At 38.9% G+C, this 27,545-nt stretch overlaps 1 protein-coding gene across 5 annotated transcripts in view; it reads right to left on the bottom strand.

The window, feature by feature from the left end:
* The window catches only part of NUBPL (NUBP iron-sulfur cluster assembly factor, mitochondrial), a 335,371-nt gene that overhangs the window by 48,028 nt on the left and 259,798 nt on the right, over positions 1-27,545 (bottom strand). For 4 of the 5 annotated variants that reach the window (XM_059914058.1, XM_059914057.1, XM_059914059.1 and 1 more), the window contains one exon: positions 16,660-16,753. The exons of the other annotated variant lie outside the window; for it this stretch is intronic. In XM_059914058.1, the coding sequence (XP_059770041.1) occupies positions 16,660-16,753 (94 nt within the window). The remainder of the gene's footprint in view (positions 1-16,659; positions 16,754-27,545) is intronic. 5 annotated transcript variants of the gene reach the window in all.

Here is a 27,545-nt window from a genome sequence, read left to right as displayed (position 1 = left end):
AGTCATACATAAAAATAGTGTTTCTGTAGGTACAAATACATTTTCCTGGATGGAATCCATTTATATAACAAATACTCAAAAAAAGGTCCAAGAATCGAAAAAAGGTATGGAACGCTTGCCTAGGGCAGCAGTTCCCAACCTTTTTGGCACCAGGGACTGGTTTTGTGGAAGATAATTTTTCCATGGATGGGAGGGGGATGGTTCAGGCAGTAATGCGAGAGATGGTTCAGGTGGTAATGGCAGCAATGTGGAGCGATGGGGAGTGGCAGATGCTAGGGGAAAGACTTGTAATTTAATTATCCTTGGATTCTCTACAGCAGGGGTCCCAGAGCCCCAGGTGGTAGACTGGTACCAGTCTGCAGCCTGTTAGGAACCAGGCCACATAGCAGGAAGTAAGTGGCGAACAAGCGAGCAAAGCTTCATCTGCCGCTCCCCATTGTTCCCCATCACTCGCATTACTGCCTGAACCAACCACCCCATCGCTCACATTACTGCCTGAACCATCCCCATCCCCTCTGACTGTGGAAAAATTGTCTGCCACGAAACCGATCCCTGGTGCCAAAAAGGTTGGGGACCGCTGCTCTACAGTGCTTAGCACCTACCTTCATATGGATAATATTTGCTGATCTACAACCTTAACATTGACTATACTTCAATAAAAACATAAAATGTAAAAAAAGAGAAACAAAAACAAAAACTTGAAAAGAAGAAGAAACAGTAGCAAAAGCAGCAGCTACCTACTATGGAATATATTGCAAACTTTGAGTTGATGAGTTTTTCCCAAAGGAAGATTCTAAGAATGACAACAAAATAAAGTAAGCACTGGTTTCCTCATTAAAAAAATAAAATAAAATTTTATTAATAAATCATAAAATCAATGTTAGGTTTATGTTTAATGCAATCTTAAAAAATATGTTTTCCTCATGCTTCATTTTCTCATCTTATTATAAAAAATACTGTTTCTGAAAGGAGAATGGTGCTTACCAGGGGCCAGGGGGAGGAGGGAATTCAGAGTTATTGTTTACTGGGTAAAGAGACTCAGTTTGGGAAGATGAGAAAGTTCTGGAGAAAGATGGTGGTGATGGTTGCACAACAATGTGAATGTACATAATGCTACTGAACTGTTATGTATATTTTACCACAATTTTAAAAATGCTGCTTTTTATTCTCATCTAATATGAATCACCTATTAGAGGGTAGACTCTTCATCAGAGGTAAGAAACAAAGAAATACACTGCTTAAATTTTAGGATATAAGAAACAAAGTCTCAAAGGAAAAGTAAATATTAACCCCAATCTACACATTGTTGGTTTTAGAATATAAGCACAAATTAAAACAGGGTGATATAATCAAAAATCCTGTCCAAAGAGAGGGGCTGTTATCTCAGTAAACAAAGGGAAATTGCTAAGGGAAATCAGTTTATCGGTGTGAAGTAAATTAAACTTTTTCAAGGTACCAACTCACAACTCAGGGAATAACTGATAATTTAGCTCAATTTTACCAATAGTATCCACATAAATAAGAGTTTCGGAAAACTGCAAGACGCATTTCAAACTTCCAGGAGTACAATTTAGTCAATAAACATTTATAAACATTCTTTTTTTTTTTTTTAACATTTTATTGGAGTATAATTGCTTTACATTGTTGTGTTACTTTCTGCTGTATAACAAAGTGAATCACCTATACGTATACATATATCCCCATATCCCATCCCTCTTGTGTCTCCCTCCTACTCTCCCTCCCTATCCCACCCCTCTAGGGGGTCACAAAGCACTGAGCTCATCTCCCTGTGCCATGTGGCTTCTTCCCACTAGCTATCTATTTTACATTTGGTAATGTATATATATCAAGGCCATTCTCTCACTTCTTCCCTGCTTACCCTTGCCCCTCCCTGTGTCCTTAAGTCCATGCTCTATGTCTGTGTCTCTTTTCCTGTCCTGCCCCTAGGTTCTTCAGAACCATTTTTTTTTTTTTAGATTCCATATATATGTATTAGTATATAGTATTTGTTTTTCTCCTTCTGACTCACTTCACTCTGTATGACAGACTCTAGATCCATCCACCTCACTACAAATAACTCAATTTTGTTTCTTTTTATGGCTGAGTAATATTCCAATGTATATATATGCCACATCTTCTTTATCCATTTATCTGTCGATGGACACTTAGGTTGCTTCCATGTCCTGGCTATTGTAAATAGTGCTGCAATGAACATTGTGGTACATGACTCTTTTTCAATTGTGGTTTTCACAGGGTATATGCCCAGTAGTGGGATTGCTGGGTCGTATGGTAGTTCTATTTTTAGTTTTTTAAGGAACCGCCACACTGTTCTCCATAGTGGCTGTATCAATTCACATTCCCACCAACAGTGCAAGAGGGTTCCCTTTTCTCCACACCCTCTCCAGCATTTATTGTTTGTAGATTTTTTGATGATGGCCATTCTGACTAGAGTGAGGTGATACCTCACTGTAGTTTTGACTTGCATTTCTCTAATGATTAGTGATGTTGAGCATCCTTTCATGTGTTTGTTGACAATCTGTATATCTTCTCTGGAGAAATGTCTATTTAGGTCTTCTGCCCATTTTTGAATTGGGTTGTTTCTTTTTCTGATATTGAGCTGCATGAGCTGCTTGTATATTTTGGAGATTAATCCTTTGTCAGTTGCTTCATTTGCAACTATTTTCTCCCATTCCAAGGGTTGTCTTTTCATCTTCTTTATGGTTTCCTTTGCTGTGCAAAAGCTTTTAATTTTCATTAGGTCCCAACTGTTCATTTTTGCTTTTATTTCCATTCCTCTAGGAGGTGGGTAAAAAAGGATCTTGCTGTGATATATGTCATAGAGTGTTCTGCCTATGTTCTCCTCTAAGAGTTTTATAGTGTTTGGCCTTACATTTAGGTCTGTAACCCATTCTGAGTTTATTTTTGTGTATGGTGTTAGGGAGTGTTCTAATTTCATTCTTTTACATGTAGCTGTCCAGTTTTCCCAGCACCACTTATTGAAGATGCTGTCTTTTCTCCATTGTATATTCTTGCCTCCTTTATCAAAGATAAGGTGACCATATGTGTGTGGGTTTATCTCTGGGCCTTCTATCCTGTTCCATTGATCTATATTTCTGTTTGTGTGCCAGTACCATACTGTCTTGATTACTGTAGCTTTGTGGTATAGTCTGAAGTCAGGGAGCATTATTCCTTCAGTTCCGTTTTTCTCTCTCAAGATTGCTTTGGCTTTTGGGGTCTTTTGTGTTTCCATACAAATTGTGAAATTTTTTGTTCTAGTTCTGTGAAAGATGCCACTGGTACTTTGATAAGGGATTGCACTGAATCTGTAGATTGCTTTGGGTAGTATAGTCATTTTCACAATGTTGATTCTCCCAGTCCAAGAATATGGTATATCTCTCCATCTGTTTGAATAATCTTTAATTTCTTTCATCAGTGTCATAGTTTTCTGCATACAGGTCTTTTGTCTCCTTAGGTAGGTTTATTCCTAGGTATTTTATTCTTTTTGTTGCAGAGGTAAGTGGGAGTGTTTCCTTAATTTCTCTTTCAGATTTTTCATCATTAGTTTATAGGAATGCAAGAGATTTCTGTGCATTAATTTTGTGTCCTGCTACTCTACCAAATTCATTGATTAGCTCTAGTAGTTTTCTGGGAGCATCTTTAGGATTCTCTATGTATAGTATCATGTCATCAGCAAACAGTGACAGCTTTACTTCTTTTCTGATTTTGATTCCTCTTATTTCTTTTTCGTCTCTGATTGCTGTGGCTAAAACTTCCAAATCAACGTTGAATAACAGTGGTGAGAGTGGGCAACCTTGTCTTGTTCCTGATCTTAGTGGAAATGGTTTCAGTTTTTCACCACTGAGAATGATGTTGGCTGTGGGTTTGTCATATATGGCCTCTATTAGGTTGAGGTAAGCTCCCTCTATGCCTATCGTCTGGAGGGTTTTTACCATAAATGGTTGTTGAATTTTGTCAAAAGCTTTTTCTGCATCTATTGAGATGATCATATGGTTTTTTTCCTTCAATTTGTTGATATGATGTATCACATTGATTGATTTGCATATATTGAAGAATCCTTGCATTCCTGGGATAAACCCCACTTGATCATGGTGTATGATCCTTTTAACGTGCTGCTGGATTCTGTTTGCTAGTATTTTGTTGAGGATTTTTGCATCTATGTTGATCAGTGATATTGGCCTGTAGTTTTCTTTCTTTGTGACATCGTTGTCTGGTTTTGGTATCAGGGTGATGGTGGCCTTGTAGAATGAGTTTGGGAGTGTTCCTCCCTGTGCTATATTGTGGAAGAGTTTGAGAAGGATAGCTCTTCTCTAAATGTTTGATAGTATTTGCCTGTGAAGCCATCTGGTCCTGGACTTTTGTTTGTTGGAAGAGTTTTAGTCACAGTCTCAATTTCAGTGCTTGTGATTGGACTGTTTATACTTTCTATTTCTTCCTGGTTCAGTCTCGGAAGGTTGTGCTTTTCTAAGAATTTGTCCATTTCTTCCAGGTTGTCCATTTTATTGGCATAGAGTTGCTTGTAGTAACATCTCATGATCCTTTGTATTTCTGCAGTGTCAGTTGTTACTTCTCCTTTTTCATTTCTAATTCTTTTTTTTTTAATATTTATTTATTTATTTATTTATTTATGGCTGTGTTGGGTCTTCGTTTCTGTGCGAGGGCTTTCTCTAGTTGCGGCAAGTGGGGGCCACTCTTCATTGCGGTGCGCGGGCCTCTCACTATCGTGGCCTCTCTTGTTGCGGAGCACAGGCTCTAGACCCGCAGGCTCAGTAATTGTGGCTCACGGGCCTAGTTGCTCCGCGGCATGTGGGATCTTCCCAGACCAGGGCTCGAACCCATGTCCCCTGCATTGGCAGGCAGATTCTCAACCACTGCGCCAGCAGGGAAGCCGTTCATTTCTAATTCTGTTGAGTCTTCTCCCTTTTTTTCTTGATGATTCTGGCTGATGGTTTATCAATTTTGTTTATCTTCTCAAAAAACCAGCTATAGTTTTTTTGATCTTTGCTATCATTTCTTTCACTTCTTTTTCATTTATTTCTCATCTGATCTTTATGGTTTCTTTCCTTGTGCTAACTTTGGGGTTTTTTGGTTCTTTCTCTAATTTCTTTAGGTGTAAGGTTAGGTTGTTTATTTGAGATTTTTCTTGGTTCTTGAGGTAGGATTGTATTGCTATAAACTTCCCTCTTAGAACTGCTTTTACTGCATCCCATAGGTTTTGGGTCATCGTGTGTTCATTGTCATTTATTTCTAAGTATTTTTTGATTTCTTCTTTGATTTCTTCAGTGATCTCTTGTTTATCTAGTAGTGTATTGTTTAGCCTCCATGTGTTTATACTTTTTACACTTTTTTCCTGTAATTGATATCTAGTTTCATAGCATTGTGGTCGGAAAAGATACTTGATATGAATTCAATTTTCTTAAATTTACCAAGGCTTGATTTGTGACCCAAGATATGATCTATCCTGGAGAATGTTTCATGAGCACTTGATCAGAAAGTGTATTCTGTTGTTTTTGGATGGAAAGTCCTATAAATATCAATTAAGTCCGTCTTGTTTAATGTACCATTTAAAGCTGTGTTTCCTTATTTATTTTCATTTCGGTTGATCTGTCCATTGGTGAAAGTGGGGTGTTAAAGTCCCCTACTATGACTGTGTTACTGTCGATTTCCCCTTTTATGGCTCTTAGCATTTGCCTTATGTACTAAGGTGCTCCTATGTTGGGTGCATAAATATTTACAATTGTTAAATCTTCTTCATGGATTGATCCCTTGATCATTATGTAGTGTCCTCCTTTGTCTCTTGTACTAGTCTTTATTTTAAAGTCTATTTTGTCTGGTATGAGAATTGCTACCCCAGCTTTCTTTTGATTTCCATTTGCATGGAATCTCTTTTCCATCCCCTCACTTTCAGTCTGGATGTGTCCCTAGATCTGAAGTGTATTTCTTGTATACAGCATATATACAGGTCTTTTTTTTGTATGCATTCAGCCAGTCTATGTCTTTTGGATGGAGCATTTAATCCATTTACATTTAAGGTAATTATCACTATGTATGTTCCTATTACCATTTTCTTACATTATTTTGGGCTTGTTATTGTAGGTTTTTTTCTTCTCTTGTGTTTCCTGCCTAGAGTAACTTCTTTAGCATTTGTTGTACAGCTGGTTTGGTGGTACTGTATTCTATTAGCTTTTGCTTGTCTGTAAAGGTTTTAATCTCTCCGTCGAATCTGAATGAGATCCTTGCTGGGTAGAGTAATCTTGGTTGTAGGTTCTTCCCTTTCATCACTTTAAATATGTCCTGCCACTCCCTTCTGGCTTGCAGAGTTTTTGCTGAAAGATCAGCTGTTAACCTTATGGGGATTCCGTTGTATGTTAGTTGTTGTTTTCCCTTGCTGCTTTTAATATTTTTTCTTTGTATTTAATTTTTGATAGTTTGTATCTTGGCGTGTTTCTCCTGGGATTTATCCTGTATAGGACTCTCTGTGCTTCCTGGACTTGATTGACTGTTTGCTTTCCCATATTAGGGAAGTTTTCAACTATAATCTATTCAAATATTTTCTCAGATCCTTTCTTTTTCTCTTCTTCTTCTGGGACCCCTATTATTCGAATGTTGGTGCGTTTAATGTTGTCCCTGAGGTCTCTGAGACTGTCCTCACTTCTTTTCATTCTTTTTTCTTTATTCTGCTCTATGGTAGTTATTTCCACTATTTTATATTCCAGGTCACTTCTCTGTTCTTCTGCCTCAGTTATTCTGCTATTGATTCCTTCTAGAGAATTTTTAATTTCATTTATTGTGTTGTTCACCATTGTTTGTTTGCTCTTTAGTTCTTCTAGGTCCTTGTTAAACGTTTCTTGTACTTCCTCCATTCTATTTCCAAGATTTTGGACCATCTTTACTATCATTACTCTGAATTCTTTTTCAGGTAGACGGCCTATTTCCTCTTCATTTGTTTGGTCTGGTGAGTTTTTACCTTGCTCCTTCAACTGCTCTGTAATTCTCTTTCTTCTCATTTTGCTTAACTTACTGTGTTTGGGGTCTCCTTTTCGCAGGCTGCAGGTTTGTAGTTCCTGTTGTTTTTGGTGTCTGCCCCAGTGGGTAAGGTTGGTTCAGTGGCTTGTGTAGGCTTCCTGGTGGTGGGGACTGGTGCCTGTGTTCTGGTGAATGAGGCTGGATCTTGTATTTCTGGTGGCCAGGACCATGTCTGGTGGTGTGTTTTGGGGTGTCTGTGAACTTAATATGATTTTAAGCAGACTCTCTGCTAACGGGTGGGGTTGTGTTCCTGTCTTGCTAGTTGTTTGGCATGGGGTATCCAGCACTGGAGCTTGCTGGTCATTGAGTGGAGCTGGGTCTTAGCGTTGAGATGGAGATCTCTGGGAGAGCTCTCGCCGTTTGATATTATGTGGGGCCAGGAGGTCTCTGGTGGTCCATTGTCCTGAACTCAGGTTTCCCACCTCCGAGGCTCAGCCCTGACACCTGCCCGGAGCACCAAGACCTTGTCAGCCACACAGCTGATCCGGAGAACTTCCAGGAGAGGAAGCTACAGCTCGTTCAGTCCATGAAGAACTTCCTGCGAATCGACAACTCCCGCTTCGGCAAGTTCAAGTTCAAGAGCCACTCAGGGGAGCTCAGACTGGGCGTGATCTCCTCAGCCCAGTATTCCAAGAACTGCCTGTACCTGCCTGCTGGGGAGAATTTGCAGAACATCTTTGACGAGCTGCTGGTGCTCGCGCACCTGGATTTTGGTGGCTTCGAGCAGCCTGCCCGCACCACCACCAGGAAGAACAAGAAGAGTGCGTGGCAGTCCAGCAGCCGCCAGGTGGCCTGGACTTCAAGACCCACCGACCAGCAGGTGCGCTCTAGCAGCAAAGTCAGCAGCCACCAGGGGCTGCATGCGGCCACCACCAGGAGTCTCAAGTATCTCTCCCCACCGTGGGCAGGGGCTGCCACATCCATGAGCCTCCTTTCTCCTTCCTCCTTCTCCTGGGCTACCAGGCAGCCGGGTGAGGCCCTGGGGAGGTATCCTGCTCAGGCTCTTTGCCGCCGGCTGCCTTAGTGACCATTCTTAATATTTAAAAATACAAAAGTCCCAAAACTACTTAAAAAAAAAAAGCAGACTATATAGAACACTTACTACAAAAAGGATGAATTATTTTCCTATGTTACTTCACTTTACTCCCATCTCATGCTTTACAATTTGTCTCAACAAAGAAAAAGGCTCAGACTTCAGAAAGGTTATAAATCTATCTAAAACAGCAAAAATACACATAATTATTAGTGACATTATAATCATATTTCCAAACAATGTGTATATATTATCAAATACTTAATTTCTAAACCTTTTGATGATTGTCAGTGATATCTCTTGGTTATTTATTACCAATAAATAACTGATTTAAAAAGACATTTGAAAATTGCATTATTTCCCCCAAAGTACTCATATGTATATAAGAGAGATTTACAACTATTTCTCCATTGGGATCTAGGAAAATCCTTAGAAACAGATTCAGCATAAAAGCTAATACTAATATTAAAATCCATAGCATAAAAAAGATATCCACTACCATACTGAAGTATTGTGCATTTGACGTAAACTAATGTTTACTGCTCTCAACTTTAACATTAACTAATTAGCAGGATATAAAATTTTCCCATAGTTGTATTTATCAAAAAGCCAAATTTTCCCAATATATATTCTTATTCAGCATTTACTCAATAAATTATTACTGAGTGCCTGCCACGTATCAGACACCATGCTATAAGTGCTGGAGAGCTATGAACCAAACAGCCATGTTTTACCTAAACAATACTTAAGCACTGCCCCTTTTCTAGAACACAGATATACATCACCACCTTTTCAAAGTGTCTTTATGTTTTGTAAACATGTTCATTCTGGCAATATTTTGAAAAATTTAGTTCATGAATCAGATCTCTAAAGGTAAATTTATATGTTTTTTAATTTAAAAAATTTAATGTTTTTTAAGACATAGAAATGTTTGCCTGTCATGGAGTGTGTTTTTCTATATGGCAATAACAAAACATCAAAGATAGCATATATTAATTTAAACTTTAAGAGTTACCTGAAATAGGGGGGCAGAGTCAAGATGGCGGCATGGGAAGATGTGGAGTTTGCATCTCCCCAAAACTAGGGCACCTGCGGACACTGGTGGGGACCTTGATGCCCAAGGAGACGGCTAGGAACCCCTGAGTGACCGGGTAGGACGTGGGGGGAGTGAGGGAAGAGGAGAAGTGGAGTCCAGACAGGACCGGCGCCCCTGAGGGGTGGCTGGGAGGGGGGAGGAGTTCCCACACGGGACCCCCTGGGGAACCTGGGGAGCTTGTAGGATCAGCGGGGAGTGCGCTAAGTGTTTCCCTTGCCCACTCAGGCCCCAGGAAGCCTGCTGGCTCCTGGGACTGGTCCTTCGTTCTGCAAGGCCCCCTCCGGCTGTGGGGGTCCAGGCCTGGTCCTCTGCCTCCTGGGGCCTCCTCTGGCTGCATGGCTCCAAGAAGCATGGGGGGGCATGTGGAGAAGAAGAAACGCCAATGGAAAGGGGCCCTTAGGGATCGGAGAATCGGGGGGAACGCGCCTAGAGTTTCCCCCGCCCACTCAGGGCCAGTGAACCTGCTGGGGTCCTGGACCTGGTCCTCCAACCTCCAAGGCCAGAGGCACTCCTGGGCCCCTCCTGCTGCACTGAGCCTAAGCCCCACCCCTTACTCCACCCCCAGAGCCTTTTCCAGCCCCATGGGTCCTAAGCATAGGCCCCACGTACTGCCTAAACCCCACCCCCCGCCTAAGCCCCGCTCCCCACAGACAAGGCCTTTTCTGGCTTTTTTTTTCTCCCCTCTTTTTTTACTATTGTGGCTCTGTTTTACCTTCCGCTTGTTGTTTCAACTATATTTTTATTTTTTTATTCTTTCTAACATATCTGTTAGTTTTCTAATCTTATTTTTTACTCTTTGTTATTGTTCTGCTCCTTTTTTTCTTTTCTTTTTTTTTTGCCGCCCCGCACAGCTTGCAGGATCTTGGTTTGTGAGCCCGGGGTTGGGCCAGAGTTCCTGCGGTGGGAGGTCCGAGCCTGAACCACTGGATTAACAGACAACCTCAGACTCCAGGGAATATTCATTTGAGTGAGGTCTCCCAGAGGTCCTCATCTCGGCACCAAGACCCAGCTCTAACCAACAGCCTACAAATTCCAGTGCTGGAAGCCTCAGGCCAAACAAGCTGTAAGACAGGAACACTATCCCACCCATCAAAAAAAGGGGGGGGGGAGGGTGACAAAAAAATATGTCACAGATGAAGGAGCAAGGTAAAAACCTACAGGACCAAATAAATGAAGAGGAAATAGGTGATGTACCTGAAAAATAATTCAGAGTAATGATAGTAAAGATGATCCAGAATCTCGGAAATAGAATGGTGGCATGGATTGAGAAAATACAAGACATGTTTATCAAAGATCTAGAAAAACTAAAGAACAAACAAACAGTGATGAACAACAAAATAACTGAAATGAAAAATACACTAGAAGGAATTAATAACAGAATAGCTGAGGCAGAAGACCAAATAAGTGAGCTGGAAGACAATGGTGGAAATAACTGCCAAGGAGCAGAATAAAGGGAAAAGAATGAAAAGAATTGAAGACAATCTCAGAGACCTCTGGGCAAACAATAAATGCACCAACATTCAAATTATAGGGGTCCCAGAAGAAGAAGAGAAAAAGAAAGGGTCTGAAAAAATATTTGAAGAGATTATAGTTGAAAACTTCCCTAATATGGGAAAGGAAATAGTCACCCAAGTCCAGGAAGTGCAGAGAGTCCCATACAGGATAAACCCTAGGAGAAACACACCAAGGCACACATTAATCAAACTAACAAAAATTAAATTCAAAGAAAAAATATTAAAAGCAGCAAGGGAAAAGCAAAAAACAACATACAAAGAAATCCTCATGATGTTATCAGCTGATTCTTCAGCAGAAACTCTGCAGGCCAGAAGGGAGTGGCAGGATATACTTAAAGTGATGAAAGAGAAAATCCTACAACCAAGATTACTCTATCCAGCAAGGATCTCATTCAGATTCAACAGAGAAATCAAAAGCTTTTCAGACAAGCAAAAGCTAAGAGAATTAAGCACCACCAAACAAGCTCTACAACAAATGCTAAAGGAACTTCTCTAGGCAGGAAACACAAGAGAAGAAAAAGACACATGAAAACAAACCCAAAACAATTAAGAAAATGGTAATAGGAACATTCATATCGATAATAATCTTGAAAGTAAATGGATTAACTGCTCCAAACAAAAGACACAGGCTGGCTAAATGGATACAAAACCAAGATCGGTATATGTGCTGTCTACAAGAGACCCACTTCAGACCTAGGGACACATACAGACTGAAAGTGAAGGGATGGAAAAAGATATTCCTTGCAAATGGAAATCAAAAGAAAGCTGGAGTAGTAATACTCATATCAGATAAAATAGACTTTAAAATAAAGACTGTTACAAGAGATAAGGAAGGACAATACATAATGATCAAGAGATCAACCCAAGAAGAAGATATAACAATTATAAATATTTACGCGCCCAACATAGGAGCACCTCAATACATAAGTCAAATGCTAATAGCCATAATAGGGGAAATCGACAGTAACACAATCATAGTAGGGGACTTTAACACCCACTTTCACCAATGGACAGATCATCCAAACAGAAAATAAATAAGGAAACACAAGCTTTAAATGATACATTAAACAAGATGGACTTAATTGTTATTTATAGGACTGTCCACCCAAAAGTGGCTGAATATACTTCTTCTCAAGTGCACACGGAACACTCTCCAGGATAGATCACATCTGGAGTCACAAATCAAGCCTTGGAAAATTTAAGAAAATTGAAATTGAATCAAGCATCTTTTCTGACCACAGCGCTATGAGATTGGTAATCAATTACAGAAAAAAAACTGTAAAAACCACAAATACATGGAGACTAAACAGTGTGCTACTAAATAACCAAGAGATCACTGAAGAAATCAAAGAATAAATTAAAAAATACATAGAAACAAATGACAACAAAAACACGACGACCCAAAACGTATGGGATGCAGCAAAAGCAGTTATACGAGGGAAGTTTATAGCAACTCATTCTCACTTCAACAAACAAGAAGAATCTCAAATAAACAATCTAACCTTACACCTAAAGCAACTAGAGAAATAGGAACAAAGAAAACCCAAAGTCAGTAGAAGGAAAGAAATCATAAGGATCAGATCAGAAATAAATAAAACAGAAATGAAGAAAACAATAGCAAAGATCAATAAAACTAAAAGCTGGTTCTTTGAGAAGATAAACAAAATTGATAAACCTTTAGCCAGACTCAACAAGAAAAAAAGGGAGAGGATGCAAATCAATAAAATTAGAAATGAAAAAGGAGAATTCATAACTGACACTGCAGAAATACAAAGGATTATAAGAGACTACTACAAACAACTATATGCCAATAAAATGGACAACCACGAAGAAATGGACAAATTCTTGGAAAGATACAATTTTCCAAGACTGAGACAAGAAGAATTAGAAAATATAAACAGACTTACCACAAGTAATGAAATTGAAAAAGTAATTTAAAATCTTCCAACGAACAAAGGTCCAGGACCAGATGGCTTCACAAGCTAATTCTATCAAACACTTAGAGAAGAGCTAACACCCATCTTTCCCAAACTCCTCCAAAACACTGCAGAGGGAGTAATACCCCCAAATTCATTCTATGAAGCCACCATCACCCTGATACTAAAACCAGACAAAGATATCACAAAAAAAGAAAATTACAGACCAATATCACTGATGAACATAGAAGCAAAAATCCTCAATACTACCAAACAGAATCCAGCAACACATTAGAATGATCACACAGCATGATCAAGTGGATTTATCCCAGAAATGCAAGGATTCTTCAGTATATGCAAATCAATCAGCGTGATACACCATATTAACAAATTAAGGAATAAGAACCATATGATCACCTCAATAGATGCAGAAAAACCTTTTGATAAAATTCAACACCCGTTTATGATAAAAAATCTCCAGAAAATGTTCACAGAGGGAACCTACCTAAAAATAATAAAAGCCATATATGACAAACCCACAGCAAACATCATACTAAATGGTGAAAAACTGAAAGCACTTCCACTAAGATAGGAACAATACAAGGATGTCCATTCTCGCCACTCTTATTCAACATAGTTTTGGAAGTCCTAGCCACGGCAATCAGAGAAGAAAAAGAAATAAAAGGAATACAAATTGGAAAAGAAGAAGTAAAACTGTCACTGTTGGCAGATGACATGATACTATACACAGATAATCCTAAAGATGCCACTAGAAAACTACTAGAACGAATCATTGAATTTGGTAAGGTTGCAGGATACAAAATTAATGCATAGAAATCTGGCATTCCTATACACTAATGATGAAAAATCAGAAAGAAAAATTAAGGAAACACTTCCATTTACCATTGCAACAAAAAGAAAAAAATACCTAGGAATAAACCTACCTAAGGAGGCGAAAGACTTGTAATCAGAAAACTATAAAACACTTATGAAAGAAATCAAAGATGACATAAACACACAGAGAAATATACCATGTTCTTGGATTCGAAGAATCAATATTGTGAAAATGACTATACTACCCAAAGCAATGTACAGATTCAATGCAATCCCCATCAAACTACCAATGGCATTCTTCACAGAATTAGAACAAAAAATTTTACAATTTGTATGGAAACCCAAAAGACCCCGAAAAGCCAAAGCAATCTTGAAAAAGATAAACAGAGCTGGAGGAATCAGGCTCCCCAACTTCAAACTATACTACAAAGCTACAGTAATCAAGATAGTATGGTACTGGCATAAAAACAGAAATATAGATCAGTGGAACAGGATAGAAAGCCTGGAGATCAACCCACGCACATATGGTCACCTAATTTATGACAAAGGAGGAAAGAACATACAATGGAGAAAAGACAGCCTGTTCAATAAGTGGTGCTGGGAAAACTGGACAGCTACATGAAAAAGAATAAAATTAGAACACTCCCTAACACCATACACAAAAATAAACTCAAAATGGATTAAATACCTAAATATAAGACTGGACACTATAAAACTCTTGGAGGAAAACATAGGCAGAACACTCAATGACATATATCACAGCAAGATCCTTTTTGACCCACCTCTACAGAAATGGAAATAAAAACAAAAATAAACAAATGGGACCTAATGAAACTTAAAAGCTTTTGCACAACAAAGGAAACCATAAATAAGACGAAAAGACAACCCTTGGAATGGGAAAAAATATTTGCTAATGAAGCAACTGACAAAGGATTATCTCCAAAATATACAAGCAGCTCATGCAGCTCAATATCAAAAAAACAAACAACCCAATCGAAAAATGGGCAGAAGACCTAAAGAGACATTTCTCCAGAGAAGATATACTGATTGCCAAAAAACACATGAAAGGATGCTCAACATCACTAATCACTTGAGAAATGCAAATCAAAACTACAATGAGGTATCACCTCACACGAGTCAGAATGGCCATCAGCAAAAAATCTACAAACAATAAATGCTGGAGAGGGTGTGGAGAAAAGGGAACCCTCTTACACTGCACTGTTGGTGGGAATGTAAATTGATACAGCCGCTATGGAGAACAGTATGGAGGTTCCTTAAAAAACTAAAAATAGAACTACCCTACAACCCAGCAATCCCACTACCGGGCATATACCCTGAGAAAAGTATAATTCAAAAAGAGTCATGTACCACAATGTTCACTGCAGCTCTATTTACAAGAGCCAGGACATGGAAGCAACCTAAGTGTCCATCAACAGATGAATGGATAAAGAAGATGTGGCACATATATACAATGGAATATTACTCAGCCATAAAAGGAAACAAAATTGAGTTATTTGTAGTGATGTGGATGGACCTAGAGTCTATCATAGAGACTTAAGTCAGAAAGAGAAAAACAAATACTGTATGCTAAGACATATATATAGAATCTAAAAAAAAAAAAAAAGGTTTTGAAGAACCTAGAGGCAGGACAGGAATAAAGATGCAGACGTAGAGAATGGACTTGAGGACACGGGGAGTGGGAAGGGTAAGCTGGGATGAAGTGAGAGAGTGGCATGGACATATATACAGTACCACAAGTAAAATAGATAGCTAGTGGGAAGCAGCCACATAACACAGGATTATGAGCTCAGTGCTTTGTGACCACCTAGAGGGGTGGGATAGGGAGGATAGGAGGGAGACGCAAGAGGGAGGAGATATGGGGATATATGTATATGTATAGCTGATTTGCTTTGTTATAAAGCAGAAACTAACACACCATTGTAAAGGAATTATACTCCAATAAAGTTGTTAAAAAAAAAAACTCTTAGAGGAAAACATAGGAAAAACACTCTTTGACATAAACTACAGGAAGATCTTTTTTACCCACCTCCTAGAGTAATGAAAATAAAAACAAAAATAAACAAATGGGACCTAAGGAAACTTAAAAGCTTTTGCACAGCAAAGGAAACCATAAACAAGATGAAAAGACAACCCTCAGTTTGGGAGAAAATATTTGCAAATGAATCAGTGGACAAAGGATTACTCTCCAAAGTATATAAACAGCTCATGGAGCTCAATATCAAAAAAACAAACACCTCAGTTAAAAAATGGGCCGAAGACCTAAATAGACATTTCACCAAAGAAGACGTACAGATGGCCAAGAGGCACATGATAAGATGCTCAACATCACTATTTATTAGACAAATGCAAATCAAAACTACAATGAGGTATCACCTCACACCAGTCAGAATGGCCAGCATCAAAAAATCTACAAACAATAAATGCTGGAGAGGGTGTGGAGAAAAGGGAACCCTTTGCACTGTTGGTGGGAATGTAAATTGATCCAGCCACTAGGGAGAACAACATGGAGGTTGCTTAAAAAACTAAAAATAGAACTACCATATGACCCAGCAATCCCCTGCTGGGCATATACCCTGAGAAAACCATAATTCAAAAAGAGTCATGTACTACAATGTTCATCGCAGCACTATTTACAATAGCCAGGACATGGAAGCAACCTAAGTGTCCATTGACAGATGAATGGATAAAGAAGATGTGGCACATATATACAATGGAATATTACTCAGCCATAAAAAGGAATGAAATTGGGTCATTTGTAGAGATGTGGATGGACCTAGAGTCTGTCATACAGAGTGAAGTAAACCAGAAAGAGAAAAACAAATATCGTATATGAACGCATATACATGGAATCTAGAAAAATGGTACAGATGAACCTATTTGTAGGGCAGGAATAGAGATGTAGACATAGAGAACGGACATGTGGACACGTGGGTAAGGGGAGGGTGGGAAGAACTGGGAGATTAGGTTTGCCATAAATACACTACCATGTGTAAAATAGATAGCTGGTGGAAACCTTATATAGCCAGGGAGCTCAGTATGGTGCTCTGTGACGACCTAGATGGGTGGGATGGGGGGGTGGGAGGGAGTTCCAATAGGGAGGGGATAAGGGTGTGCATATAGGTGATTCACTTCATTGTACAGCAGAAACTAACAAAACATTGTGAAGCCATTTTACTACAAAAAAAAAAAAAAAAGAGTTACCTGAAATAGGAATATTCTGTGAGACTGATAACTGCACATCTCCAGTTCCTGGTGGCATGTCAACAACTAAATAGTCCAGTTGACCCCAATCTACCTAAAAACCAAGATGACACAAATAACATCACTGTATAAACAAATGTGGTGAATAGTGATATAAACAAAAATAAATGAATTAATAACAAAGCTAAAATAATAGCTTTCACTTGAGCCATTAGCAAATGCCAGGGACTGTGCTGAGGGCTGATAAAGGAATGAATAAGAAACAATCTTTGCCTCTAGCAGACCTTTTCTGACCGATAAGGTTAAATTTTCAAATGACACCGCAAAACACACACATACCATAATGGTGAACCCCTTGCACAATGGACTTCTATTCAGGACCACTCATTTATTTTCACTGAAAATAGCCCGTATTTTACCTAAGGAGGTCTTAGCTTTTTGTCCTTTGTGGTTTTTGGTACAGTGTTTCCTATAGCAGATCTTAATATAATTTTTTTAAGTTTATTATTTTTCCTTCATAAAACACACTAATAATGAAAACCAAAACTTAATAAGAAAATTTTAGAAATATAACTAGAGTTCCAAATTAACATTTTGATTATTTCTTTTCAGGTACTTTTCTAAGTATCTATATCTAGAAAATTCAGCTGTTTAACCAAGTCCTTAATGCTCAGCCTCAATTAGATAGGGCTCAAGGGTACCTCAGGCTCTTTTCTCCTCAAGTGGTTCTTCCTTCTGAGTCCCCAGTTTCAGTGAAAGGCCCTAGGATCCTCTTAGTTACCTAAGGCAAAGGCTTGGGATAATACTTAACTGTTCCCTTTCCCTCGCTATCCCCAGTCACTGATTATGCCTTCTAAAAATCTCTCAAATGTATCCACGTCTCTCTTTCTGCATGGCCGAGAACCAAACATAGGCCACAGGCATCTACCACTAAAGTCTCCCAACCAATCTCTCTGGTCTAGCACTGCCCATACAGTGTGTTCCTAACACCAGTGAAAATTGGTTTGATAATGCCACTTTTTTGCTTAAAACTCTTCTATTGCTTTTAGGATAAAATCTAAGCTTTAGCTTCAGAACCTCTGCCTGGTCTTCTTCACTTGCTAATTCCTCCTCATTCTTTAGATCGTAGCTTGAAATTTACTTCCCATAACTTCCATTAAAGATTAGATATGGTGTTCCTACTATGTAGGAACAATTCTTCTAATCGTTTGTTCATTCATTCATTCATTCATTCACCCAACAAATGTTTATTGAGTACCTACTATATATTAGGCATTGAGCTAGGTATTGATAATTAAATGGTATCATGGTCCTTAGCCTCACAGAATTTACAATACAGAGGGAGACAGATACTAAGCACATAATGATATAACCTGTGCAAAGAAGTTAGTGAGAGAAACTGAAAGATCAACATAGCTGAAGAGCAGTGCAAGGGGAAAGATGGCATTCATTTACTGTTATTTCAGTATCTGTCTTCTCATGAAACTGTAGATGACTTAGAATACATAACAAAGAATGGATACATAGGAGATGCTCAATAAGTTTTCTTTCAAGGAATGAATGAATAAATAAACACATGCAAAGATCCAAAAATTTTTAAATGTAAATGTAAATCATACTGTGTATATAATCCCATATCCTGCTTCTTAAAACTTAATAATGTGAAATAAGCCTTTTCCATATAATCACATATTTTTAAAATTAAAATTTAGATGATACTGGGTCAGAGGGATTCATTCACGTATTAACACATTTATTCAACACATATTTACTGAGAATTGATGCCAGGCACTGTTCCAGGTGATGAAGATACAGCAGTGAAAAAAACAAAGTCCCAGCCACCAGGCAACTAACGTTTTAGTGAGGAAGGCAGGTAGATAAACAGGCAGAAAGACAAGCAAATCAAAGACAAGCGCTACAAAGAAACAAGTATCCCTTACTATACAAAATTACTTGGTTCCTGATTTGGATATATCCAGATCAAATAGCAAGAGACAGTTTTAGGGACTTCCCTGGTGGTCCAGTGGTTAAGACTCTGTGCTTCCAACGCAGGGGGCATGGGTTCGATCCCTGGTGGGGGAACTAAGATCTCACATGCCACATGGCATGGCCAAAAAATAAAATTAAAAAAAAAGGGAGAGATAGTTTTAAAATCTTCAATTCCTGAATTTCAGAGGGCAAGTAGTAAGAGTTCAGACAGCTAAGGATTTATCAAAGAATTTCTTTGAGTCTCTTCAGTTCCCAAGGTCCGATGGTGAGGAACACATGAAGAAGAGGGAAAAGGAATAGAGTGGTAGAAGATGCTACTTTCGACAGGGTGGTCAGAGCCTGGAGTGAAGTGAGAAAAATAACTGATGCAATTCTCGGAAAGCATTCCAGGCAGAAGCAATAGCAAGTGCAAAGGACCTGAGATGGGGATATGCTTGGCGCATTCAAGGAATAGCTAGGAAGGCAGTACAGCCTTTCTAAAATAGCACTCCCCCAACCATCAGTCTCTTTCCTTCTCTGAATGTGTCCTTCTTCAACACATTTATCAGTATATGTCATTATATACTGACATGTCTTTTAGGAATTCTATTAATATTTCTCAAACACAAGTATTTGACACTGATTTAATGACACATTTTAAGAGAATGATGAAATGATGAACATGAAGTAGTTCATTTTCAATATAGGGTTTCTTGGTTTGAAAAATAGTTACCCCTAAGTTACCCATGGCCATCATCTATGAAACTATTTACAAAAAAGATAAAGGATACTTTTCATTTTATATCCTCTGCACTGAAACTCCTAGCACTGGCAGACTGACAAGTCTCTTTGTTTCAGAGGACATCAAATGACTGGTGCCAACAATTTATCATTGTGGTTCCTTGGCATTTAATCATATTTATCACATTGGCTCCAATTTCTTATTTCTTTAAAGAGAACTGCTATTATGGTTCCAAGGAACTAAAAATATATCACTGTTAAGGCAATTAATTTCAAATGACTGAAACTGAATTCAAACTTTCTGGGGGGAAAGAAAAAAAAAACCTGGACCAACACCTTCATCTCACATAGTAGGCATTTCACAAAGGCTTGCAGACTTGAACTGAACTGAAGTCAGTATCTGAGTTCCAGTTTTAGAGCATTCACTAATATTAATATTGAAATATACTGGCTGCCAGGAAGTTCCAGTTCTCTATAATCACCAAAGCATTGATTTTAGAATGATTTAGGGATTCTCTAGTTTCTACTCAGTGTTTGTTTGCGCATATAAATAATTTATTACTAAATGTAGAAAAATAAGTACTAGCAAAACACCCAGGTATCTCATTTAGTAAAACCAAGCGACCAATCCAGATTTTGTCTGGCCTGAAACATATACAATTTGGGTGGTCTTCTCTAAGAATTAGAATGCAGTTAGGAATGCAAAATTTGGTACAAAAGTAAATATTTATTTAGAATGTACAAGAAATCATCATAAAATGCTGGAGCCTTAGAGATTCAAGTTCCTTTCTCTGAGGTCTCCTGAACAACAGAAATGCTTACATAGAAATGCTTCCTGACTGCAACCGGCTTCCTCTCTCCACTGAGAACACTCTACAACTCCCAGCATCTCTTAGGAGCCCATGACAGTGTGGAACCCTGAACTTAAGCTTCATTAACCTCAAGGTAACCCCACCTCTAGTAAAACCTTCTTGGCTCCCTCTCAGGCGCCAGACTCAAAGGATCCCAGCAGAACAGACTGAATCAGTCTGGAAGTGGAGTTACCAAGGTAGTTCAGAGATGCCCTGTGGATAAAGAGGCAGTGCTGCAGCAGAGAATTCAGCAGTGCAGCCAGGAAATCGAATATGTGCATTACCTCTAAAGGGGGATATAAACAGCATAATGGGAGAGTAAAAAAATAAAATAAAATCCAGTGGTCAGGGCAATTGTGAAGGCTGGGATGAGGTACAGATTAGGGGCAGCATTCAGACCTGAGTCTGCCAACAGAGGCTTTGTGCAAGATGCCTCTTTTACACAGTAGTGCATAACCTTTATTCCCCTCTAAAGTGTTTGAGATACAGGACTTCTGGAATCAAATATTGATATAATGTAGTCGCTGAGCTTTTGTCCAAAGACATTGAGATAACATTAGAACAGCTGTTTTTTCATGTGTCCTATAAATATGAATTTGTAATTGCTATAACAGCACAACTTATGGTATTGCTTTTTTTTACTGCTCTTTTCTTTGTTTATTAAGACAACCAACGCTTAAAGTTTTTGCTATCAGAAATAATTACTGGGACTTCCTTGGTGGCACAGGGTTAAGAATCTGCCTGCCAATGCAAGGGAAACGGGTTCGAGCCCTGGTCCGGGAAGATCCTGCGTGCCACGGAGCCACTAAGCCCCTGTGCCACAACTACTGAGCCTGTGCTCTAGAGCCCGCGAGCCACAACTACTGAGCCCACATGCCACAACTACTGAAGCCCATGCACCTAGAGCCCATGCTCCGTAACAAGAGAAGCCTGTGCACCGCAACAAAGGGTAGCCCCCACTCGCCGCAACTAGAAAAAGCCCACGCACAGCAACAAAGAACCAACGCAGCCACAAATAAATACATAAATTTATTTTAAAAAATAATTACTAAATCTCTGTTAAATTATTTTTATTTCTTTCTTGTCAACCTTACACAGGGAAAATATTCCAAACTAGCACTGACTAGGGTAATTTTAGGCCAATATGTCTTCTCCAAACAATACTTTGTATTTTATATTCAGAATAATGCCTGATAATCTGACAGTAACTCAAAAACTCAAATAAAGGCAATTCCCTCTTTTCTGAGGAATGACTGGGAGATAAAAGTGTGTCATATTTGGACAGATAAGGTTATGAAGACATCAGGACAGCAGTTATGAAGAGTGTGGTGCTATGAATGGGTAAAGAAGGTGGACCACTTTCTTCCATGGATACTTCTATTAAGAAGCTGACCAGGACTTCCCTGGTGGCGCAGTGGTTGGGAGTCTGCCTGCCAATGCAGGGGACACGGGTTCGAGCCCTGGTCTGGGAGGATCCCACATGCCGCGGAGCAGCTGGGCCCGTGAGCCACAACTACTGAGCATGCGCGTCTGGAGCTTGTGCTACGCAACGGGAGAGGCCGCGACAGTGAGAGGCCCGCGCACCGCGATGAAGAGTGGCCCCCGCTCGCCGCAACTGGAGAAAGCCCTCGCACAGAGACGAAGACCCAACACAGCCAAAAATAAATAAATAAATAAAATTTAAAAAAAAAAAGAAGCTGACCAAAGCAGCAGCTATCAGGCCTTGCTCCAGAGGATGCCAGGAGCACAAGTGCAAAGTGGCTGAGTTGTAAGTGTTGAAAAGAAAGGGCCCATAGATGCATTCCATTTTTGGCTTCTCAGCTGGCGGGAGCAGTGTACCACAGTCAGCCTCCAGGGTAGCGGACTCCATCATCAGCACCACACAGGCCACGTTTAAGTACCACAGGGTCAACAATATGCTTTTCCACAGCAAAGGCAGAGTGTCCCAGCTTTCCCAGGTCTGCTAGCAAGGCCAATGTGAGCCAGGTGAAAACAATATCAGCAGGGGTGGGCCCTGGGCCCCTGTGGAATCAGGGAGGAAAAGCACTGCCAAGAAAGAGAGGCAGAGCTGTAACCTGCTGGAGCCAAAGCGGTGGCCAAGACTCCTGAGGGCAAGAAAGAGGTAACTTAAGAATGAAAAGAGGAATCACGAAGCAGGAGAAATGGGACAAAATCTAGACTGAGTAATTTAAAAGTGGGCTGTGTCCCGGCAGCCCATTCATATAATGCTTAGAATATTCCATCAGTGAGAGGGCAAATTCTTCAAGGAAGTTGGGCTGAGCCAGACATTGCCTCTTTCCTTCCTGTCTGCTCTTAATTAGTCACTGAATAGTTGGTTTTGACTCTTATGCCTACTTGACTCATAATTAGTAGATCTCAAGGTAGTGTCCTGATGTCTCACTCTGTTTGTCTGGCCTGGTCTGTATCTGTTGCTACTTCTATCCTGTACCTAAGTCCTGCTACCTGTCCCTGATTTCCTGGTTCTCCAACCACTGTTAGGCATGCTTCAACCCTAATAGCAAATAGAACAGTGTACCTGTGCTTTGCTCAGAATCCCAGACATGAAACCATGCCACTACTGGCATAGGACATGCAGCTAACCTTTTCTCAGGCCCACGGACAAATTTGTCAGGCAAATTACCAAGCTCCTAGGATTTTTGATTCAACTAATTTCCAAGGTTTGAATCGGTCTTCAAGCTCTAAGAATTCTAGGGTAATTATTTTTATACAAAATTATCTCCCCAACTTCAGTGTAAGCTTCCTGACAGAAGAACTCATTCTTTATACATCTCCAGACTCCCCTTCCACAGCCAATCCCCTCTCTAATGAACCAGTGTTCAGTGTTCAATCAATAACCACTGACTGATTCTGAGTCAAGTTGCTCCTTACAATTTTCTTCTTTTTTTTTTTTAAACTTCTTCATTGGAGTATAATTGCTTTACAATGGTGTGTTAGTTTCTGCTTTATAACAAAGTAAATCAGCTATACGTATACATATATCCCCATATCTCCTCCCTCTTGTGTCTCCCTCCCACCCTCCCTATCCCACCCCTCTAGGTGGTCACAAAGCACCGAGCTGATCTCCCTGTGCTATGCGGCTGCTTCCCACTAGCTATTTATTTTACATTTGGTAGTATATATAAGTCCATGCCACTCTCTCACTTCATCCCAGCTTACCATTCCCCCTCCCCACATCCTCAAGTCCATTCTCTACGTCTGTGTCTTTATTCCTGTCCTGTCCCTAGGTTCTTCATAATCTTTTTTTTTTTATTTTTTAGATTCCATATATATGTGTTAGCATACAGTATTTGTCTTTCTCTTTCTGACTTACTTCACTCTGTATGACAGACTCTAGGTCCATCCACCTCACTACAAATAACTCAATTTCGTTTCCTTTTATGGCTGAGTAGTATTCCATCGTATACATGTGCCACATCTTCTTTATCCATTCATCTGTCGATGGACACTTAGGTTGCTTCTATGTCCTGGGTCTTGTAAATAGAGCTAAATAGAGCTGCAGTGAACATGGTGGTACATGACTCTTTTTGAATTATGGTCTTCTCAGGGTATATGCCCAGTAGTGGGACTGCTGGGTTGTAGGGTAGTTCTATTTTTAGTTTTTTAAGGAACCTCCATAGTTTTCTCCATAGTGGCTGTATCAATTCATATTCCCACCAACAGTGCAGTGTAAGAGGGTTCCCTTTTCTCCACACCCTCTCCAGCATTTATTGTTTGTAGATTTTTTGATGGTGGCCATTCTGACTGGTATGAGGTGATACCTCATTGTAGTTTTGATTTGCATTTCTCTAATGATTAGTGGTGTTGAGCATTCTTTCATGTGTTTGTTGGCAATCTGTATATCTTTTTGGAGAAATGCCTATTTAGGTCTTCTGCCCATTTTTGGATTGCTCCTTACAATTTTATTATACTAATAAAATTAAATTTTTTGCCATGTGAGGTACCTTTTATATAAAATATAAATCTAAAATAGAATACAAAATAGGATTAAGTCTGAACCATATTTTTTGCTCTGCCCAGTGACTTATTCATAAAATCATGGAATATTTTATTTTGGTTGCAAGAAGAAAATTGCTATAAAGGTGAAATTATTTAAATATAAATACCACAATAAAAATCTGAATAACAAAAAAATTTCTACTTGAGTTGATGGCCTACTGGCTTGTGGAAATAAATGACACAACAAAATATAATGAACTTATCCTTGAGACTATTTTGATAACAGCTGACCCAGTTATAAGATGAAAACACATTATTTAAGTTACAACAATGATCTAAAAGTTCTTCTCTAATATTTTCATTTTTTTTCGGATGAAAGTTCTCTAATCCATTTTCAACTTTCTTCCTTTCTGGGACTCCTCTGGTGGTGCAGTGGTTAAGAATCCGCCTGCCAATGCAGGGCTCGAGCCCTGTTCTGGGAAGATCCCACGTGCCGTGGAGCAACTAAGCCCGTGTGCCACAACTACTGAGCTTGTGCTCTAGAGCCCGCAAGCCACAAATACTGAAGCCCACGCGCCTAGATCTTGCGCACAGCAACAAAGAGTAGCCCCCGCTCACCGCAACTAGAGAAAGCCCTCGTGCAGTAACGAAGACCAACACAGCCAAAAATAAATAAAAACAAATAAATAGATTTATTAAAAAAAAAAAATTTCTTCCTTTCCATAGGAAAAGGGGGTGGGGGTGGAAAACTTCTTGACTAAATCCCTCCAAAGGCACTACCAACCCATGTGATAGCAGTAATGTTTTGAGAAAGAAAGAAACCGTACTCTTTATCTTTCCCTTTATCATCATCTCACATTTCCTTAATTGTTCTAGCAGAGATACAGAGCAAGACTGACCCTGACAACCTGGAGATAGCATCAATTCACAGAGGACTTCTTATCCAAAAGTTGATATATGGGTCAATCTTTGTTACCTAGTTTCTAAAATAATGTTTAAAAGATTATCCAATTCCCAGGCTAGCCCACAGATGTCCCATGTAAATCCATAGTACAACTGAAACAGTAAAACTTCACAATATAAAAATAATGATGTTATCACAAAAGTAACAATATTTCAGTTAATTATGAGAACATCTCTCTAAATTCTCCAGAGTCTTGCTTTAGGCCACAGATGTTCATCACCCAGGAAGGAGATGTTAGTGAAGGATAGGACTGCTACCAAAAAAGGCCTAAAATATCACAAACTTGCCTGAGAATCATGATATTTTTATTTTTAAAAATTACTAAAAGAAATTAAAAAATAAAAACTCTCCCTATATACCTAAAGGCTGAAGCTTCAGAATTTTTTTTTTTAAGTAGGAGTAACAAATCACTTTATTAACTTAATCTGGGACAGTTTATAAAATATATTTAGATGTGTGGTACTCCCTTTAATTAGGAAAACTATAAAACCATCATATTCTTTTTTAAAAAATTCTTAGAAAAAATATTGTACTTGGGAGGATTCAAGGTCCTGAAGGAGCAGGATGGTAGCTGCCATAGAAGCTGCATGGAGCCCCAGTCATTGTCCAATGGTTTTGATGGTTCTTAAAGATGTTACTGAACTTGAGGGACACTATGTTCCAGGAGAGCAGTCTACCCAATGTAGTACTGCATGCTAGAGATGATCTGTCCCAGTCGAGCTTATTTCTTTAGCTCTAGTTACCTGTGATCTGGAGTCCTACATTTGAGTCTTAGGGGCCATCAGGTCGAACTGGCTAGTGAATAGGGAAGAGGTGAGGAGAAGGGTCTACAGATAACAGGTAAAGGAGTGCAAATGGAAATGAATAGTTAATGAGAGCCTATTATAGGGTAGATACATTTACGTAACATTGTAAAATGGGCATTATAATCTCTTATTTTACAGAGATAAGAATATTCAGGATTAGAGAAGTTAAGAAAATTGCCCAAGGTCAGGCTGATGGTGAGTGATGGAGTTGGGATATAAATCCTGGTCTGTGTGACTCAAGTCATGCTCCCAAGTCTCCCAGAGAATTGGGTGCAGCGTCACTATTCTCCAAGCCCCTGAAGACTTCTGCTACCACAACCCCAAGAACAAATAAGCTTTATGGGACTTCCCTGGTGGTCCAGTGGTTAAGATTCCATGCTCCAAATACAGGGGGCCCAGGTTCGATCCCTGGTCAGGGAACTAGATCCCACATTACACAACTAATAGATCCCACATGCCTCAAAGAAGATCCCACGTGCTGCAACTAAGACCCAGCGCAGCCAAATAAATAAATAAATATTTTTTAAAAAAAGAACAAATGAGCTTTACTACACCACTTTTTCAGAGTATGATAAAATAGATATATAAAGTAGACACTATAGACCCACAGAAAATTATTTACTTAGATAATATAAGTAAGAAATAGAAGAATCATTTGTTTCCTTTCTCCCCCTCCCCCATTTTCCTGGTTAATTATAATGATGTTTCTTCTATTTCTGAGCATTTTTTTATGGTATATCACAGTATTCTTTCCTTACATTATCCTTTAAGAGTCTTTTATATATTAAAGCACGGTCTTGTAACCAGGGGAATGTTGACTTTGTGCTGTTAAAGAATATTTTATCTTTCAATAATCCACCACTAAATTCTAGTTTTAAGTCAATAACCATCATTCTACCCACCGTCTATTTTTATTCTAAAAATTTAAAGATCTAACTCACATCAAATAGAAAACCAACTGTGAGAAACTGTAGCTCCATATTCAGTTACATTTTAAGTATAAGCTATTATAATGCAGCTTTCAGATTTCAAATTCTGATTCAGACATTAATCACTATGATTAAAAAAAAAAACAGCACTGGAAAGGAGGAGTTCGGTAAAAATCAAGACTATGAATCTAGCTGGGTACAGGTAACAGTCCAGATATCTACTCATCAAACAGAAGAATTCTAGTGTGGAAAATTGGCATACCTAAATTCCAATCATTTTTATCACTAATTAGCTAGATTACCATGGGTCAGCCAATTAACCTCTCTGGCCCTCAATTTTCTCATCTGTTAAAGTGTTTTAGATTAGATGATCACTAAGGTTCCTTCCAACTACTTAAAAAAAGAAAATGTGACCATGACCTGTTTATGTAACTTGAAAAACATCTGTGAGAGATTTGCTTACAGAAAAAAGTAAATAGAAAGTATTCTTATCGAAAGCACCAAAATGACAAAACAAGCTATTTTTTTTTAAAGGGAGCACTTTATATAAAAACAAGAAAGCTAAAAGCAAATTGGTATATTTAAAAATTTTATTTCATGGAACAATCATATTTCTTATGGAAAATTAGCTTAAATTCACAAAGAACTCAAATCTAAATTTGTTTTGAAC

Source organism: Balaenoptera ricei, chromosome 2 (assembly GCF_028023285.1).
Source record: "Balaenoptera ricei isolate mBalRic1 chromosome 2, mBalRic1.hap2, whole genome shotgun sequence".
NCBI lineage: Eukaryota > Metazoa > Chordata > Mammalia > Artiodactyla > Balaenopteridae > Balaenoptera > Balaenoptera ricei.
Note: the sequence above shows the minus strand (reverse complement) of the source record. Positions and strands in the feature narration are given on the sequence as shown.